The 18,635-nt window shown below is 32.7% G+C and overlaps 2 protein-coding genes across 2 annotated transcripts; both read right to left on the reverse strand.

Moving 5' to 3' along the window:
* Nucleotides 1–2,817: 2,817 nt before the first annotated feature.
* On the reverse strand, nt 2,818–8,080 carry LOC142631531 (2-alkenal reductase (NADP(+)-dependent)-like). Its single transcript, XM_075805699.1, has 5 exons — nt 7,703–8,080; nt 6,159–6,336; nt 5,031–5,197; nt 4,067–4,149; nt 2,818–3,345 (listed from the first exon to the last, which is right to left on the reverse strand). Exons 1-5 carry the CDS (start codon nt 7,955–7,957, stop codon nt 2,967–2,969), a joined length of 1,062 nt encoding a protein of 353 aa, XP_075661814.1. The 5' UTR covers nt 7,958–8,080; the 3' UTR covers nt 2,818–2,966.
* Nucleotides 8,081–11,809: 3,729 nt separating this feature from the next.
* LOC142631797 (2-alkenal reductase (NADP(+)-dependent)-like) lies at nt 11,810–16,809 on the reverse strand. The gene is made up of 5 exons (XM_075806118.1): nt 16,479–16,809; nt 15,197–15,374; nt 13,989–14,155; nt 13,100–13,182; nt 11,810–12,326 (listed from the first exon to the last, which is right to left on the reverse strand). The coding sequence occupies exons 1-5, from the start codon at nt 16,731–16,733 to the stop codon at nt 11,948–11,950; spliced, it is 1,062 nt and encodes a 353-aa protein (XP_075662233.1). The 5' UTR covers nt 16,734–16,809; the 3' UTR covers nt 11,810–11,947.
* Nucleotides 16,810–18,635: the final 1,826 nt, after the last annotated feature.

An 18,635-nucleotide genomic window follows, 5' to 3' on the forward strand; every position in this document is an offset into this window, starting at 1 on the left:
ACAATGTATCAACTCCCTGGTTGCTAAAAAAAAGAGTTGATACATTGTTAAGAAGGCACTGTGACATAGCAACCAGAGAGTCGATACATTGTTCAGAAGGCATTGTCGTCACCCACAGAGTTCACTAGTGTGGTGCAACCAGCATCAACATCCAATGGGGTGTGAACATCATCCATAGAACCTTCCCTTAATCTTTTCTTAGTCACTCCCTCTCCATTGGTAGTAGGTTTCTTGCTCCCAACACGCCTAGCACTCTGCCGGGTCCATTTTTTAGCAACCAGGGAGTTGATACATTGTTCAGAAAGTACTGTGACACTGTCATCACCCATAAGGCACTATGACACTGTCATCACCCAAAGAGTTCACTAGTGAGGTGTATCCAGTATCAACATCCAATGGGGTGTGAACTTCAGTCCATTTGGTCTATTTTGATCCATTCTATCTAGCCTAATTTAATTCGGTCTATTTCAGTCCAGTTGAAGTCAATTCAGTCCATTCAGTCAACTTCGGTCTAGTTTAGTCCACTTCAATCCAGTTCGGTCCACATTGGTCTATTCGGTCCAGTTCGGTCCTTTCAGTCTAGTTCGGTCCACTTTGATAAATCTCGGTCCATTTCAGTCTAATTTGGTCCACTTCGGTTTACTTAGATCCACTTCGTTTCATTCGGTCCACTTCAGTCTATTTGGTCTATTTCGGTCCATTTGGTCTAATTCAGTCCATTTCTTTGATTCAAGTAGAAGTTAATTATTTCTTTGTGGTTTCATGTTGGACTACACTATATATGATGAGAGTGGAATTAATCAATGATTTTCCAAAACATGGATAAAGAATTTTTTTTTTATTCTTTATTTTGTATATACAAGCTATAAGAAATTACCCTCTAATCTTTATAGGATATGCAGTAATTAAAATTTTGTTTTCTTTTAGTTCTTGAAAATTGATATCTATAAAATAAATGAAATTATCTCTTTTAAAATATTGTTAGAGCACTATGTGCTAGTTGACTTAATGGTTGAGCTGTTGCGAGTGAATAAGAGACTCAAGATGATGAGGGAGCAATTAATGTCCTCATATAATCACATTACTCCTCAACTTGATAATGAAACCAATATTCATTCAACCAATATATATATATGGACTTTGTTAACAGGTGCTGGCCGGCACCGATTAACGAACCAGCCTCCAGGTCCCACTTGCATAAGAAATTGGCAAAGTTTTACTTTTCAGCTATGGTTCATGTTAGACATGTAATTTGGTTTCTCCAATAATTATATGACAAAAATGCCTATTTAACACACCTTTAACACATTTCCTTCATTTCACTTTTTATTTCCCACCCAATTTCACTTTATCAATATTTTACTCTTCATCTTCTTTCACTTTACCAATATCAAACTCTCTTTCTTTCACTTTACCATTATCAAACCTACTTCAAAAAAAAAAAAAAATAGAGGAAGAAAAGTTCAAGTGTTCAATGAAGGATTAAGCAATTATTTGCAAGGTACAATAATTTTATTTTATTAAATTCATATTTATTTTTAAATATATTTGAATATGAGGTTAATCTTATTTTATTTGTATCATGGTTTTTTTTTTTTCATTTATCCTAAAATATGATGTGGATTGTTTTAATATAGCACCAATGGATGAGAATTTAGTCATAAGTGAGACTCATCAAGTTGTTAAAAGGAATTGTTTTAACTTAAATGAATTACTTCAGAATGAACTATTATTTTATTTTATTTATATCTTTTTTTTTTCATTTATCCTAAAATATGATATTGAATATTGATTGTTTTAATCTTGTTTTAATGTAACACAAATGGATGACAATTTAGTTGCAAGTGAGACTCATCAACTTGTTCCAATGAATTACTTTGACTTACATGAACTACCTCAAGAAAGTACTATAATTTTTTTTTTTATATTTGTAATCCATATTTCATTTAACGTATAATATGATATTGATTTTTTTTTTTAATTATTGTTTTAATATAGCACAAATTGATGATGATTTAATTGCAAGTGAGATTCATGCAAGTGTTTTTCGTCAACATTTGTTAAATTTTTTTGATAAAAAAAATTTGGAAAATAATTCTCAATTGTTAATTGATTTTTTTTTAATTAAAATTTTTGAAGAAAAATTTAAAAAAAATGAAAAAATAACCATAACATTTAACAAAAGTTAATGAAAAAAACTTAATTGAATAAACTTGAAAGTTAGAAAACTAAAATGAAAGAAAGTAAAATTAGAGCACTGAAATGAATTTTGATAAAACATAAACAATAAGTTTTGCATTTTAACCTAAAATTTTTCTTACCGATTCCTGAAGGAAAAAAAAAAAAATGCAAGCTGGGCCCATCATGTACCTTATGTGCCACAAAAATGTAACATTGGACGTCTTTTTCATTTTTAAAAGTGAGTTTTGAACCCCCCCCCCCAACGGGACAGAAAATGAAAGATTCAAACTAGTGCAACTCTTGCAGCCACTCCTTATCAAATAACATGACTCACACATTTCATAACAAAAGAAAAAAACATTGTATCATAAAGATTAAGATATAACTTATATCCCATTGCACACCTCTAGATGAGTATGCTGTATTACATGTACAATCATTGTAACTTCATGGTATAGGTATACACATGGGGGCTCATATTTTAGAATTGAGATCTTAAGGTAACTTTACTCTATTTGCATGAGTCTAGATGTCAAATAAAAAGGGAGATGTTAAGTGAAGGTGATATAACAAATTAGTACCTCCAACTCTAATGAATTTGAGTAAAAAGATTCAAGACAGGTGCTAGTTAAGAAATTACTCTACTTCAACAACAAAACGCTTTATTAAGGATATAAACTTTATTGTTACCAACAAAACCCAATACCCAAAAGAAAATACATTTGCAGTATATAATCCTCCTGGACCTAAGAGTTTTTGGACCCTGAAGTTGTCTACAAAGTCATTCATTCACGAGCAACTACCACTACCTGTTTTCCAACATTGCGGCCAGTGAAGAGCCCTATCAGTGCTGCTGGGGCACTCTCGAGGCCTTCAGCTATGTCTTCCACATAAGTAATCTTCCCCTCTTTGATGTGAGGCAGAACAAACTCCAGAAACTTTGGATAGAGGTGGTAGTGTTCAAAAACAAGGAATCCTTCCATCCGGATCTGTTTCCAAACCACACTCATTAAATTGTAGACACCTTCAGGCTGCTCAAGGTTGTACTGTGAGATCATTCCACATTCAGCAATGCGGCCATGGACCCTCATGTTGAGTAGCACGGCATCAAGCATCTTTCCCCCAACATTGTCAAAATAGATATCAATACCTTCTGGAAAGTATCTGCAAGAAAAACACAGCAACTCTCTAGATTTAAGCACCAGAAATACAAATGAAAGATCATTCACTCTTGGTTTTTCAAGCACAAAGATTAGAAATTTAGAACTTAAAAAATAAGTATAGAGACAAAACATCTTTCACAGCTGTTGACATGATCTGTTTTATTCAGTGCATGATAAAAGTGGTGTTAGTGGTGGTATTATGTAAAAGAGATGTCACTCTAATCACAACATTCTATGTTTAGCAATAGAGAAGAAGTAGTTTCAATCTCAGACTTAGATAATAGTGATGTTATTCTAATTGCAACAGGTCATATCAGCAATTGTGAAAATTATTGTCCTTAGCAATACACTCATCTAGTTACGTTTGCATTTTTTTTTTCTCTATTAATTTTTTTCCTTTTTTTCTATTAATTTAAGCATGCACTAAGTGCGTTTTTTGAACCCACAACCTCACTCTCAATCTCATTATTATGGGACAAGGAGGTGCCAATTGAACTATAGTTCATTGTTCTTATTATTATTATTTTTCCTTTTCTATAAAATAAAATAAGCAAAACGTTTATTAATTCATGTACCAAAGTGTAATTGAACCCAGCTTACAGATTTGAGTAATCCCCTGTTTCCAGTAAATGGGCTGCCTTGTACGACATGAAATTCAAACTAATCATGAAAACAAACCATGATAGTTAAATATAATGGATACTGCAGTAATTACAACTAACCTTTTTAAAGCTGCAGCTAAGTCAGGCTCTTCTTTGTAGTTGAAGGCCTCATCGAAACCAAACTTGTTCTTCAGCAAATTGACCTTATATTGCAGAAAGGATAGAGGGAAGCAACAAAAGCAAACAGAAAATAATGCTGCTTAATGAGGTTGCACACTGGTCAAGTAATCCAACCCCTAAATAAGATCTAAAATTTCTTAAGTATGACAATCAGCAGTCATAGGATCAATAATCTACCGTGACCAGTGGAAACAGATACAAACTTACAAAGTCAATTTTGACACAAACCTTGGGTACCAAACAGTGCCACTCCCATGTACATAAAACATAACTGAGACTCGAATTAATTATATCAAAAATGTGTTCAGAAATGTGGCGGAATATGTTTGCAAGCATAAGAACCATTAAGAGAAATTTTTTTGACAATGATGTCTATGAAGAACCTTTTAAAAAATAAATAATTAATAACAAGCATGCATGACACCAAAGGTCAGGCCTTCATGTGAAGACAAGTGCCTTCCATCTAAATCAACACAGTAGATTCAGGTCAGTGAATCAGCCTCTCCAAAAAAAAAAAAAGAAGTTTGGTTGCCTACGAAGGTTGCGTACAAATCACCTCTCTCAAACATCACAAAAGTGGGAGCTTTCTGTCCTAGGTACGACCTTTGGTTTTTTTAAGAAAGCATGACACCAACGTAGGTATGCCTATGTATTATCGATATGTGTTGGAAATGTATTGGCACCAATGTTGTGTCCACTTGTGTGATGCAAAAATCATTTTCTCTCGTGATTAAGAGAATGAGTGCTCTTTATCAAGGAGTTCCAGATGCAGAATATCACCCATAGAACTACTTTTGACTATTTACAGATGAGTTGAATGAGACAATTAACCATACTATAAAAAAAGATGCAGCTACTGTGCTAAGTTATTGACACACTGTACCCTCATGATAAGATGACTCACCTTTTCTTTGCTTCCAGCACTTCCAACGACATGGCAGCCAGATAGCTTGGCAAATTGTCCTACAAGTTGACCTACTGCCCCAGAAGCTGCTGAAATGAAGACATGCTCTCCTTTCTTAGGAGAGCAAATCTCATAAAAACCAATATAAGCAGTCGTACCGGGCATACCTACATATAGTGAAAATGTTTGAGGAGCTTTGAACACCAAGGAAAACATAGCACAATGAAATGACAAGCAAAAATAATTTCTCAGTTGCTATATCCAGTCTATAATGTTTTCATCAATATGAGATGGACACAATCTTCAAAAAAAAAAGGATAAAAAAAATCTTCAGCCTGGTAAGTCATTGATGCCGGGCTCACCAAAAGATTCATCAAAGTTAATATGTTCTCTTTAGGACAGACAACTAACACTTCATCAAATTTTGAAAAGAAAGAACCACATAGGATTGGATAAATTCATATTCTACTTAACACGAGAGAAGAAAGACAGAGAAGTCAACTTAACTAAGAACTGTGACAGCACTGGGGGCAGGCTATTTCAAAATACTGAGCTGCATGAGATTATTTTACATAGATCAATCATATAAAATACAATTAGCTCATATCAACAGTTTTCTATAGCAATTATTTACTGATTTTGAGATCATTTTCACTACAAAATTGACATCCATATATATATATATATAAAAGAACCGGCAATATATTTAATTAGTACTTAGATTCCACTATACTACACTTATACAAGTTTTCTTGAATTAGGGCCACTACATGTATTAATGGAAACATTAATTCAGAAAATCCCAGCTATTCATGTAGGCAAGTACCACCATACATGGTGCAGGGGTTCAGAACTGCGCTTTTTTTAATAAAATTTTTTAAACCTCACTCTAGATGCTACTTTTCTAACCATGCATTTTCAAAAGGCTGAAAAATAAGCCATACCAACAGGAACATTTAACACTGAAGAATATGTGGCATCGCTCAAGTAAATAAAAAAGAGGATGATAATTTTCAACTATTTCTCTGGTTTTAGCACAGCCAAACATCTATATAAAACAAATTTTGAAGTGGAAACCCAAAAGCATAATAAAAATAAATAAATAACAAGGGGTGGGGGTGAGCTTACCCAAAAGTCCAGTATAGTAGGAGAGAGGCACATCAGTGTGATGAATTTTAAACAGACCCTGTGTTGTTGTAATGAGACTATATTCTTCCCATCCAGTCATTCCCCAAATCAGGTCGCCTTTCTTGAAGTCTGGGTGCCCAGAATCCAAAACTTTAGCTACTCCATATCCAACAATGGGCTGCATAGTTTCAACATCAAGGTCATCAATTTAAGAACCCCCTTGACACAACATCAATCAGGTAAAAAACCAATCAATCATAGTGTTGTTTAAAATTAAGCTTCACATCTTTTTTTATTATTGTTAAGTTATAAATACAGCGAAAGAGACTTGAACCAATACCTCATCCTCTATCCCAATATAAGCTTCTAGTTGACCAAAAGATCTCTAACTTTTATAATCAACAAATTATTGACAATTTAACTTCAAACCTGATGTGGGTTCTAATTAGGTCAATTGGTAAATCTCTTGTCATCAAATAAAAAACTAGGGTTTAAACCCTGCCCATGCCAAACTAATTGGTGTCTTAGCCTTTTCATAAGGAGCAAATTTTAATATTTAACAACCACTTGTAACTAATGATTACAAATCCTTTTTTTATTGGGTTCCCATGGTCAAGGTATAAATAATAATCAAATACAGGTAAACAATTTGAGAACATAGAAATTCAAAACATATGACTATTTTAATATTTATATGTGCTTGACCTACAAATCATGGGATGCAGACACTTCAGCACAGAAAATAGCCCAATAAATTGCAACTTTCATGAACAAGGATATAATAAAATAATAGTATGTACAAGAAAAATTGCATCTAGACTGAAGTGAATTCCACCCCATGAAACAATTAAAAACAATATTACCCCTTTAACTAACAAATTTCAAATTGGATTTTCTTTTTCTACATACAAACAGAAAGAAGAATCTCAATTCTCTCACCCACCTAATCATTATCTCCGAAACCCAAAATTCCATTCCCAGTTTCACACAAAACAAAGCAGAAAATTACACCAAGAATTCCAACACAAACACTCCATTTTCACCCAGATCAAACAGAGAACATACTAAAAATTCCGTTCCAAGCATCAAATCATGCATATAACTCCAAAAAGGAACAAAACTAAAAATTGCAACTTGAATGAAATCCACCCCATGCAACAATTAAAAAAGCAATTACCCAATTAACTCACAAATTTTGAAGAATAATCTCAACCGTCTATACAAACAGAGAATAATTCTAACAATACCATAGCAAACACCGAATCATGCTGATAACTTCAAAAAAGAAAAATAACTTGCAACTTGGATGAACTCCAACCCATGCAACATAGAAAAAAAAATTACCCCATTAACTCACAAATTTCAAAGACCCAACAAAAAAAAAATTCTTTTTTTTTTTTGGGTGTGATTCTCATCTAAGCATTATATCAAAAAAACCCAAAAATTCCATTTCCAATTGACCAATTTCATTACACACTGAATCATACAACTCCCCAAAAAAACAACATCATTAAAAACGGGAAAAGAGGGTGGGACCCACTGACCGAACCAGGTTTGAATGAATCAACGTAGGACTGATTCCCAGGAGTGGGCTGTTTCATACGAGGACGCATGTAAGGATCGCAAGACAAGTACAGATTTTTAACCAGAATAACGTTGGAGCCTTCAGGAACCTTCAATTTTATGGTCCCAGAAGTGCTCACGTGCATGTCTGATTCTTTAGGAAAACCTGACACATACTCCTTAAAGAGCACTTGCTTATTGGTCACTTCCTCAACACCACCACCACCACTCGCCATTGCCAAAACAAACCTTGAGGTTTTTCTCTAGAAGTGTCTGTGTGTGTGTGTGGACACAGTTAGAGCAATGACTCTACTTTTTTTTATTTGATAAACAGAGCAATGACTTTCTGAGCGAATTTTATTAGTTACAATACTGAAGTATTTATAATAGTAACTTCAATGGAAAATGTGATAAACGTTAAACGTGCGCCACACAGTTGGATTATTTGACGTGGGGGAGTAGAGTACGACGGGTTCGCTGAATGATTCTCCAAAACAAAAACATGAGAAAAGGTGGTCAGAAAAGGTACAATTTTGCAACTTTTAGTGCATTTATTTTGAATTAAAATATTTTTTCAATATTATTATTTTCCGTACTTATTTGTCGGTAAAAACTTGTAATATATTTTCTGTTGACTATTAAAATTTTTATAAAAAATTGTAAAATGTTTTACCTTTAAAAATTCAGTAAAAAACATTTTCTAAAAACATATTGTGAATTCTCATCTCCCATCTAGTCACATGGTCACTAGTTTGGTAGTTGAAGCCATCAAACTAGTGATTAGCGCCAACGGTCTAGTGGCTAGTGAATCCTATTAGGCAATTAGTGTTGGCAGTTCAGTGTTAGGAAACATCTTACCAACGATTGCTGACATTAGTTTGATAGTTGAAGATGACGCATCAGAGACTAGTGTCAGCAGTTCGATGGCCGGAGATGCTGCACCACAACTAGTACCAAAGGTCCAATAACCGAAGACGTCATTTTGTCAACCAGCGTTGGTAGTTCAATCACTGATTATATCGCTCCAATGGTGATCGTCGATAGTCTAGTTGCCAGATCTACCACTCTAACTACCAATTCCAATGGTCCAATCACCGGACCTCCAACACTAGCAGCTTCGTTGTCGAGCTATTGGTTTTGGTGGTTTACTAGAAAAATGTTACATGTTATACTAAACACTTGAAAATATTTTACTCAAAACAAACATAAAATTTGTGGAAAATGTTTTTTTCCTGACTAATTTGGAGTTTCCTTGCTCTAAGTCATGAAGTATTTGTTAAGGAAACTGTATGTTTTTTGAGTTTTGACTCCAAACTAATTATGTAACTATTAAAAGGACTATTTGACTGTAGTTTAAGTCACATGACTCTTTTAATGAATCATATAAGTATTTTTAGAAAATACACATGGTGACATAGGTATTAGAAAGTATTACAAATCACCTATGCATATCATACTTGACAGGCATCTATCTATCTATTTATTTATAATATATTATAAAAGTTGGATCACTCAATTTGTTGATGCACACAACAATAACAAGTGATGCAGTTTTTTATCTATTTAGAATCATGTGGACAAATAGTGCCACATGACAAGTAGCAATTTGTCCACAACATAATGATGACAAATGTCCATTTTTCCAAACATACTATGATGACATGTCATCTCTTCTTAAAACTAAAAGGCTCATAAAAAGATTTTATTAAGAAAGACTATTCATTTACTACTAAATTCTTTCAATTTTTCTTCTTCTAAAAAGAAAAAAAAAATCTTTTCATTTTTTTCTAGCTCCGTTTATTTCAAAAGAAAACTTTATGTAAAGATATTTTTTCATGTTTTTTAATAGTTGGTAGTATCTAAAAAATTAGTCAAAGGGAAACTATTTTCAATCAACAAAAAAATATGGCTTATTTTTAGAAATTGTTTTCTACCAATTTTTTTGAAAAAAAAAAAAAAAAACTCTATCTCACCGCAAACTAAATAAGAAAGCTTAGAAGATTGCTTTTTAACTCATTTAAGGTTGCTACCAAATATAGGAAAATGTGATATTTTTATAGAAAATACTTTTTGGAAAATGACTCATTTTTTTAGAGAACATTATCGTTGAAACAAATAGAGCATAAAAAAATTATTTCATTTCCACCTCTATATATAAATATATATATATATATATTCTTTCTTTTTTTGCTATTTATTATTCATATTTGAGCATTTGATAATGAACAATATAATCATATAAAGATAATAATAATAACAATCACTTACAGGTTCTAGCCTATAAAGTTTGCATAAAATCTTTAAAAATAAAAGTTTTATAATTAAAAAATAGTAGAAAAAGACAACATTATTTACATTGATGAAATAATAGAATATTGAAACTTCTTAAAATAGGCCAAATTGAAATAATTATAGAATATTGATCCTTCTTAAAATAGGCCAAATTAATGAGTACTTATATTTACCATTCCTTCTTCTTCTTCTTTTGAGAGAGTTTCAACCTATAGCGTCTACTCTTGATGATAACTCTTTATCATCAGATCAAGACACCAATCAATTTTTGATATAGGCGAAGATTGAATCACAAATCTTTGATACAACCATCAGAGACTTTACCAGTTGAGCTAACTGGAACCCCAGATCTCTTATTTTCCAGATCTCTTATTGCTTAAATATTTCCATTTAAATGGGCTTCATTAAAAGACTCCAAAAAAGTGCAATTTTGCACTTTTGTTTTACCTTCTACTACCTTTCAAAATTACCTTCAAAAAGTTAGTCATTTTTTTCTTTCATTTATTTCAAATTACCTATTGTATTAGATATTTAGTTTAAAGTAAATAAACATACCTTACAATATAAAGTTTTTTTAAAAGTGGAAACAAAAAATTTCAACTCTCAACCATTATTGAAAAATCCATTAAAAAAATTCCAAACATAACACTTTCTTGTTGACCCAAACGTCAAACAAAGTTTACTAATTAAGCACATTTAGTTCAATTACACTAATTTTGAAGAATTTTCAAATATAATTCTCATACCTTAAGGCATATACAAAACTTTTTTAACTTTTGAGTTCCAAAACAATCTTTTTTTTTTTTTTTTAGAATACTAAGTATTTTTAACACATACACAAAGAAATGGGAGAAGGTCTTAAAGAATTTGTAGTTTGGCCACTGAATAAATGTTAAAAAAATCAAGTCAGTTAATTGTTATAGAATTATTTTCCAAAATATTCACCGATATTTCTTCATTCCAAACAACAATACACACATCTTAATTTATGTCATGTGACTTGAAAAGTTGCTTCCTTTGCTTCTAACTCCAACTTGAATCGCTAATTATTTTGATGTAGTTTTTTGGTGTGATTTTTTAACCATCACTAACACCACCCTCTTCATCTTTCTCCTTCCTAAGAACACACCAAATAATAGGATTTCTAAAATAAATAAAAATTTTATCCATAAATTTTATCAAACAGATTGTACACATGTAATAAAAACATGGCTATTAATATTCTATTAAGTTATAGTAGATATAATAAACACAACATTATCATTCTCGTATAAATCAATCCTTATACAAATTGTGTTTGTTTCCAAAAGCATTTATAAAACAATACTTGCTAGCATCTTAGGGAAACATGTACAAAATTGTAGCAAAAATGTATTTATATTGGTAGTTAAATTTAAAATATTAATTACCCTTTATGTATATACTTGTTATAATGTCGGTTTGCATGCATACAAACCAACAATAGCAAAACAATGTTCAAATTAATAAGCATATATAGCAAAAACCAAATAGTTGTGTGTTAGAAATGACTTAACAGAAGTGTTCTGTCCACTCTTGTGAAACATGCTAACTTTTCGACGTTAAATAAGCTATTTTTTATTAGTGATTACAAAACTTCATGGTATACTGTACACATTGGGCTCATATTGGAATTGGGATCCGAAGGAAACTTTACTCCGTTTGCATAAAGTGTTAGTCCAGATATCAAGGAGATATGTCAAGCTGAGGTAATAAATTAGTATTTCCAACTCAAATGAGATTGTGTAAAAAGTTTCAAGACAGGTGCTAATCATGAATTTCTTCGACTCCAACAACATAACACTTCATTAAGGAAATAAAATTATTGTTACCAAAACCCAATAGAAGTTACATTTGCAGTAAATGATCCTCCTAGACTTAGAGGCTTTGGACTATGAAGTTGTATACAAAGTCATTCATTCACGAGCAACTACCACTACCTGCTTTCCAACATTACGGCCGGTGAAGAGCCCTATCAGTGCTGCAGGGGCACTCTCCAGACCTTCAGCTACATCTTCCACATAAGTTATCTTCCCTTCTTTAATATGAGGCAGAACCAACTCCAGGAACTTTGGATAGAGGTGGTAGTATTCAAAAACCATGAATCCTTCCATCCGGATCCGTTTCCCAACCAGAGTCATTAAATTGTGCACACCTTCAGGGTGCTCAAGGTTGTACTGCGAAATCATCCCACATACAGCAATGCGGCCATGGGCCCTCATGTTGAGTAGCACTGCATCAAGCATCTTTCCCCCAACATTCTCAAAATAAATATCAATGCCTTCTGGAAAGTACCTGAAAGAAAAACACCTCAACCCTCTAGATTTGAGCACCATGAATGCCAATAAAAGATCAGTCACCCTTGGTTCCCCAAGCACATAGATTAAAACTAAAAATGTAAGGAAAAAAACTTTTTTCACAAATGCTGATATGATTTATTGTGATTGGTGTGCAATAAATCACAGTAGGCCATATTAGCAATTGAGCGAAAAGTTGGGTATGAATTGGACTTAGATTAAAGTGGCGTTACTCAAATCGAAACAAGTCATGTCAACCATTGTTAAAAATATTGTTCCCTTAAAATTACACTCCTCTCATTATGTTTGCAGCAATTTTTTTTCTCTTTTATTTTTTCCTTTTTTTATTAGTAAGTTGCTCATGCACTTAGTGGGTTTAGAACTCACAACCTCACTATCAATCTCATTATTAAGGGAGGACGAAGTGCCAATTGAGTAATAGATCATTGTCATATTTTTTTACTTTCTATAAAATAGAATAAGCACAAAGTTGTTAATTCGTGTACCAAAAATAAGTGTAATCAAAGCCATCTTACAGATTTGAAAAGTACCCTGTTGTAAATGGGCTGCCTTGTATGACAATGAAAGTCAAAATAATCCCTTAGGTAAACCATGTTTCTTGAATTAAATATCATATATGAGGGAATGTCTTCAATATTGAGATAACGGTTATTAAGAGCTTCCTTCAGTAGAAACTAGAAACCATAGATTCTTAGTCAAAGTCTCATGTGATAGTTACATATATTGATTACTGCATAAATTACTACTAACCTTTTTAAAGCTGCATGTAAGTCAGGCTCTTCTTTGTAGTTAAAGGCCTCATTGAAACCAAACTTGTTCTTCAGCAAATCAACCTTATATTGCAGAAATGATAGAGGAAAGCAATAAAAGCAGATTAAAAAAATGCTGGTTAATGAAGTTGCACACAGGTCAAGTAAACCCTAAATAAGAGTAAAAAATTGTCTGAGTATGACAATCGACCATGACCAGTGGTCCCGTGGAAACAAATAAAAAGTCACTTTTGACAAAAGTCAAAAACCTTGAACCAAACAGAGCCACTCCCATAAACTTAAACATAAGTGACAGTCACATTAATTAAATATGTGTTTGGACATGTGACGGAATTTGTCTGTATGCATAAGACAGATAAGGAGAATTTTTTTTTGATAATGATGACTATTAACAGCCTTTAAAAAAAAAAAAAATCAATAACAAGAATGCATGACACCAGAGGTCAGGCTTTGGTGTGATGGCAGACACCTTCCATCCAAAGCAACAGACAGCGGGTTCAGGTCCATAAATCAGTCTCTCCAAAACAAGGAAGTTTGGCTACCTAGTAAGGTCGCACACAAATCACCTCTCCCAAACTCCGACAACGCCAGCACAGCTCTATGCTCATGGAATCTTGGAATGAGTGTTGGAAATGAGTAGGCACCATTGTTGTGTCTACTAGTGTGAGAAATAGAAAAATTATATGCTCTAGCCATTAAGAGAGTGAGCACTCTTTATCTAGGAGTACCAGATGCAGAATATCACCCATAGAACAACTTTTAACTGATTACGGATGAGTTGAATGAGAAAATTAACTAAAGTGTAAAGACAAATGCAGGTACTATTCTAAGTAATGGACACATTGAACCCTCATGATAAGCAGACTCACCTTTTCTTTGCTTCCAGCACTTCCAACGACATAGCAACCCAATAGCTTGGCGAACTGTCCTACAAGTTGACCAACTGCCCCAGAAGCTGCTGAAATGAAGACATGCTCTCCTTTCTTAGGAGAGCAAATCTCATAAAAACCAGCATAAGCAGTCATACCGGGCATACCTACATATAGTAAATATGTTAGATGAGCCTTGAGTACAAAGGAAAACATAGTACAATAAAATGACTAGCAAAATTACTTGCTCAATTGCTATATGTGCCCTAATAATGGTTTTTATTACTATGTGATAGCCACAATCTCCCCCACTCACCCTCTCCCCCCCCCCCCCCCGGCCCCCCCAATAAAAAAAACCTCCAGCCTGGTAAGTCAATGATGCCAGACTCACCAAATGCTTCAATGGTAAATAAGTTCTCTTTTGGACACAAATAACACTACTAAATTTTGAAAAGAAAGAGGCGCATATGGCTGGATAAATTCATATTCTACTTCACTAGAGAGAGAGAAGTCGGCAACTTAACTAAGAACTGTGTCAGCCACTGGAGCAGGCTCTTTCAATTTATAGAGATGCATGAGACTACAAAATTAACATCCATGATCATGATTACAACATTACTAAATTTACATCCTAGATCATGAATATAACATTACAAAATTAGCAATTATTTAATGCTTTTGAGATCATAGTGACTATAAGATTAACATCCATGATCATGATTCCAACATTACTATTTGAAAATTTTATGCTACTTGTATACTATTTCCCATGGGTTACAGCCCCTTCATATTTCAATGGAATTGCAAAATTGTGCTCAATTTCATATGTGGCAATTCCACCAAGATCCCTTCTTTAGTTGGGGGATGGAATTCAAATTCAGAAAATCACAGCTATTCCTGTAGGTCAAATATCACCATACATGGCGCAGAGGTTTGAAACTTCCCTTTAAAATACACTTTTTTAAACCTCACTTTAGTACAATTTTTTCTAATAGCACATTTTCAAAAAGCTGAAAAATAAACCATACCAAATGAGAACATATAACACTGAAAAATTGCTTAATAATCTTAATGGGTTACTTAGTCTTGCATATGGCATCACTCAAGTACATAAAAAGAGGATGATAAATTTCAACTATTTTGTCTGTTTTGATGCAGCCAAAGCATAATAAAATTAAATAAATAAGAAGGGGTTGGGGTGAGCTTACCAAGAAGTCCAGTATAGTAGGAGAGAGGCACATCAGTGTGATTAATTTTAAACAGTCTCTCTGTTGTGGTAATGAGACTATATTCTTCCCATCCAGTCAGCCCCCAAACCAAGTCACCTTTCTTGAAGTTTGGATGCCCAGAATCCAAAACTTTAGCAACTCCATATCCAGTAATGGGCTGCATAGTTTCAACATCAAGGTCATCAATTCAAGCACCCCCTTGACACAACATTAATCAGGGGGAAAAAAAAACAATTAATCATGGTGTTGTTTAAAATTAAGCTTCTAGTCTTTTATTTATTATTATTGGTAAGTTATAAACACAGCCAAAGAGCCTTGAATCTCAAACTTTTATAATCAACTATTGTTATAGAAAATTAAACTTCGACCCTAATGTTGGTTCTAGTCAACTCAATTCATACATATCTTTGTTATCCAATAATGAACTTAAGCTCAAATCCCGCCTACACCAAACCGATTGGTGTCTTGGCCTTTTCATAGAGAGCAAATTTTAGAATTTGACAACCACTTGTAAGTTGTAACTAATGATTACAATTTTTGTTTTTTAATATAAACAATTTAAGAACATAGAAATTCAAAACATATGAGTATTTTAATATAATATATGAATTTGACCAACAAATCATGGGATTCAGACATTTCAGCACAAGATTAGCCCAATAAATTGCAATTGTCATGAACATGGGGAAACAATAAAATAATATAAAGAATAAAAATTGCCCCGTGCAGAAATTACCCCCATCTCTTATTTTATATATAAATAAGTAAACTTTTATTGAAACAACAAACAGAATTTACCACATTTACTCACAAATTTCAAATTGGTTTTGCTTTTTTCACATACAAACAGACAGAAAAATCTCAATTCTCACTCACCTAATCGTTATATCGCCAAAACCCAAGAACAAGCAGAAGATAACAAGAAGAATTCGAAGACAAACACACCATTTTCACCCAACAACAAACAGAGAATAATACTAACAATTCCTTTGCAACCATTGAATCATGCATATAACTCCAAAAAGGAACAAAAAATTATGCAACACTAAAAAATACAAATACCCATTAACTCACAAATTTCAAAGAACCAAAAAAAAAATAAAAAAAAAATTTTAAAAAGAAAAATCTCAGTTCTCAACCTTCTAAGCATTATCTCCGAAACCCAAAATTCCATTTCAGATTTCACTACAACCACTCAACGAATCATGTAACTCCCACGAAAAAAGAAAAAAGAAAAAAAAAAGAGGTGAGACCCACTGACCGAACCAGGTTTGTAGGGTTGGACGTAAGTCTCATTCCCAGGAATGGGCTGTCTCATACGAGGACGCATGTAGGGATCGCAAGACAAGTACAGATTTTTCACAAGAATGGCATTGGAGCCTTCTGGAACCTTCAGCTTTATGGTACCAGAAGCGTTCAAGTACATGTCTGATTCTTTAGGAAAACCAGAAACGTAGTCCTTCAAGATCACTTGCTTGTTGCTCACTTCCTCAACACCACCACCACCACTCGCCATTGCCACAAACCTTTAGCCCCTCTCTCTCTCTAAGAGCAATGATCGTGTGAGAGTTATGACTTTATTCTCTTCCGTTTCATTCTGGTACTATGAAACTCAAATTATATTTTTTTGTCCTAAATATTTTATTATTATATTTATATAAAATACAAATTCTACCTTATCAAACCCACTAACAGATATTCTTATCAAACCCACTAACACATATACTTATCAAGTGACCACAACACTAAAAATACATAATAATATTTTTTTTAGAAATATATATATATATTTTAAGTTTGCTCCCATATGACATTTTTTTATGGGACGTATATGAAATTTTAATAGTATTATTTTTCATTAATAATATATTTTTCTTGTTTACTTTGTAGTTTTGGGCCCTGTTTAGTAGAATATCTTAAACATATATTTCAGTTTTTAAACAACATTACATGTATTTCTACACACTTTTTCACCATATGTATTTTAAAAAAAATACAAACAATATTACTCAATCTCCTTTACCTAACAGGTCCTTGTTTTTTCTCTTCTTTAGTGTTTACTTCACAGTTTATTCATGCATGAAATGATTTTTATTTTTTTATTTATTTTACATTTACTAGTATATGTCATATGACATATTATCTTATGTAATGATGACATTAAAAAAATATATTATATTACTTTTAGTAGTAATTTCAAAATAATATATCAAAATAAGTCGATATTAAAATATTTGGTTCTAATAAACTAATTAAATCGGGTCCAAAATAGCATATTCAAAATTTTGATTTTACTTATAATGGCAGTTTGCATGCATACAAACTATCAATAGCAAAACAATTTGAATTAATACCCATATATAAAAAATTTAAAAGAAAAAAAATTAAAGCATAACAACCAAATAGTTGTGTTAGAATTGACTTAAACAAAAGTCTCCAATCCACTCTTGTGGAATATGCCTACTTTTCTTGTCTTTTTATAGGAAAGCTACCTAGTTTATTGACTAAAAATAATTAATTTTAGAGAAGTATTACGTTCACAACTTAAATTACTTTTTTGTCCACTTATAACAACTTATCACTTAAAATTTGTTGTAAAAGTTTATTAAGTATGCTATAAGCATATGGATTATGATTGTTGTATTAAGATTTAGTTAGTTAGTTACCATTCCAAGTATGTTAATCACATTTTACATATGCTGGAATTATTAATACACATAAGGAATAATAAAACCAATAGGATAAAGTCATGATGAAATTAGAGTTAGTCTCCTATAAATACATTATTGTAATTCAACATTGGATCATTGAATAATAAACTAATTGCTTAGTGCATTAGAGCTAGTATCTTTCTTTCTCTATGGAGGGTGACTACATCGAATTAAGTCAATTCCCTTACAATTCATACCCATTCCCATTAGGACCATCAGGTTCCTAACAAGTGGTATTAGAGTTGTCAATCTTGAAACGAGCGATTGTGATTGAAAAAGACTTTTGAAAGAAATACAACAAATGGTGAACAATGTTTCAGAAAATGTCAAGGCTATTTCAGAAAAGCTCAAGGTCTTAGCTGAATCTAAAAAGGCTATGAAAAAGACTTTTCAAGATTGCAAGAGGATCTTGAGAACATGACGGAAGAGAAGTTACAACCTCTTGATTCAATGGAACTCAAAAACCAAATCAAGTTTCAAGAATCTACTGTTATTGTTGCAAGTTGGGACATTGATTAATCTATCAAATTGGATGATAATATACATGTAAATGTTGCCCTTGAAGTTTAGCCCAAAAGAACCAACAAAGAAGGCGATGATGATCTTTCAAGAACCAAAAAATGAACTTTGCAAATGGAAGAATAGAGTTTGCGGAGGAAGAAATGGATAATCTGTCAAGAGGACTTTTTGTTGGTAGTTTTAATTTT

The sequence above is a fragment of the Castanea sativa genome, chromosome 4 (assembly GCF_040712315.1).
Source record: "Castanea sativa cultivar Marrone di Chiusa Pesio chromosome 4, ASM4071231v1".
In the NCBI taxonomy this organism is placed as follows: domain Eukaryota; kingdom Viridiplantae; phylum Streptophyta; class Magnoliopsida; order Fagales; family Fagaceae; genus Castanea; species Castanea sativa.

Bases quoted from the DNA above. Each gene is read 5' to 3' on its own strand.
- LOC142631797 (XM_075806118.1), bottom strand. From the start codon at position 16,733: ATGGCGAGTGGTGGTGGTGGTGTTGAGGAAGTGAGCAACAAGCAAGTG. The intron at 15,375-16,478 runs GTCAGTGGGTCT...GAAACTATGCAG, and splicing joins AACCCTACAAACCTGGTTCG to CCCATTACTGGATATGGAGT. The intron at 13,183-13,988 runs GTGAGTCTGCTT...CTGCAATATAAG, and splicing joins GTGCTGGAAGCAAAGAAAAG to GTTGATTTGCTGAAGAACAA.
- LOC142631531 (XM_075805699.1), bottom strand. From the start codon at position 7,957: ATGGCGAGTGGTGGTGGTGGTGTTGAGGAAGTGACCAATAAGCAAGTG. The intron at 6,337-7,702 runs GTCAGTGGGTCC...GAAACTATGCAG, and splicing joins ATTCATTCAAACCTGGTTCG to CCCATTGTTGGATATGGAGT. The intron at 4,150-5,030 runs GTGAGTCATCTT...CTGCAATATAAG, and splicing joins GTGCTGGAAGCAAAGAAAAG to GTCAATTTGCTGAAGAACAA.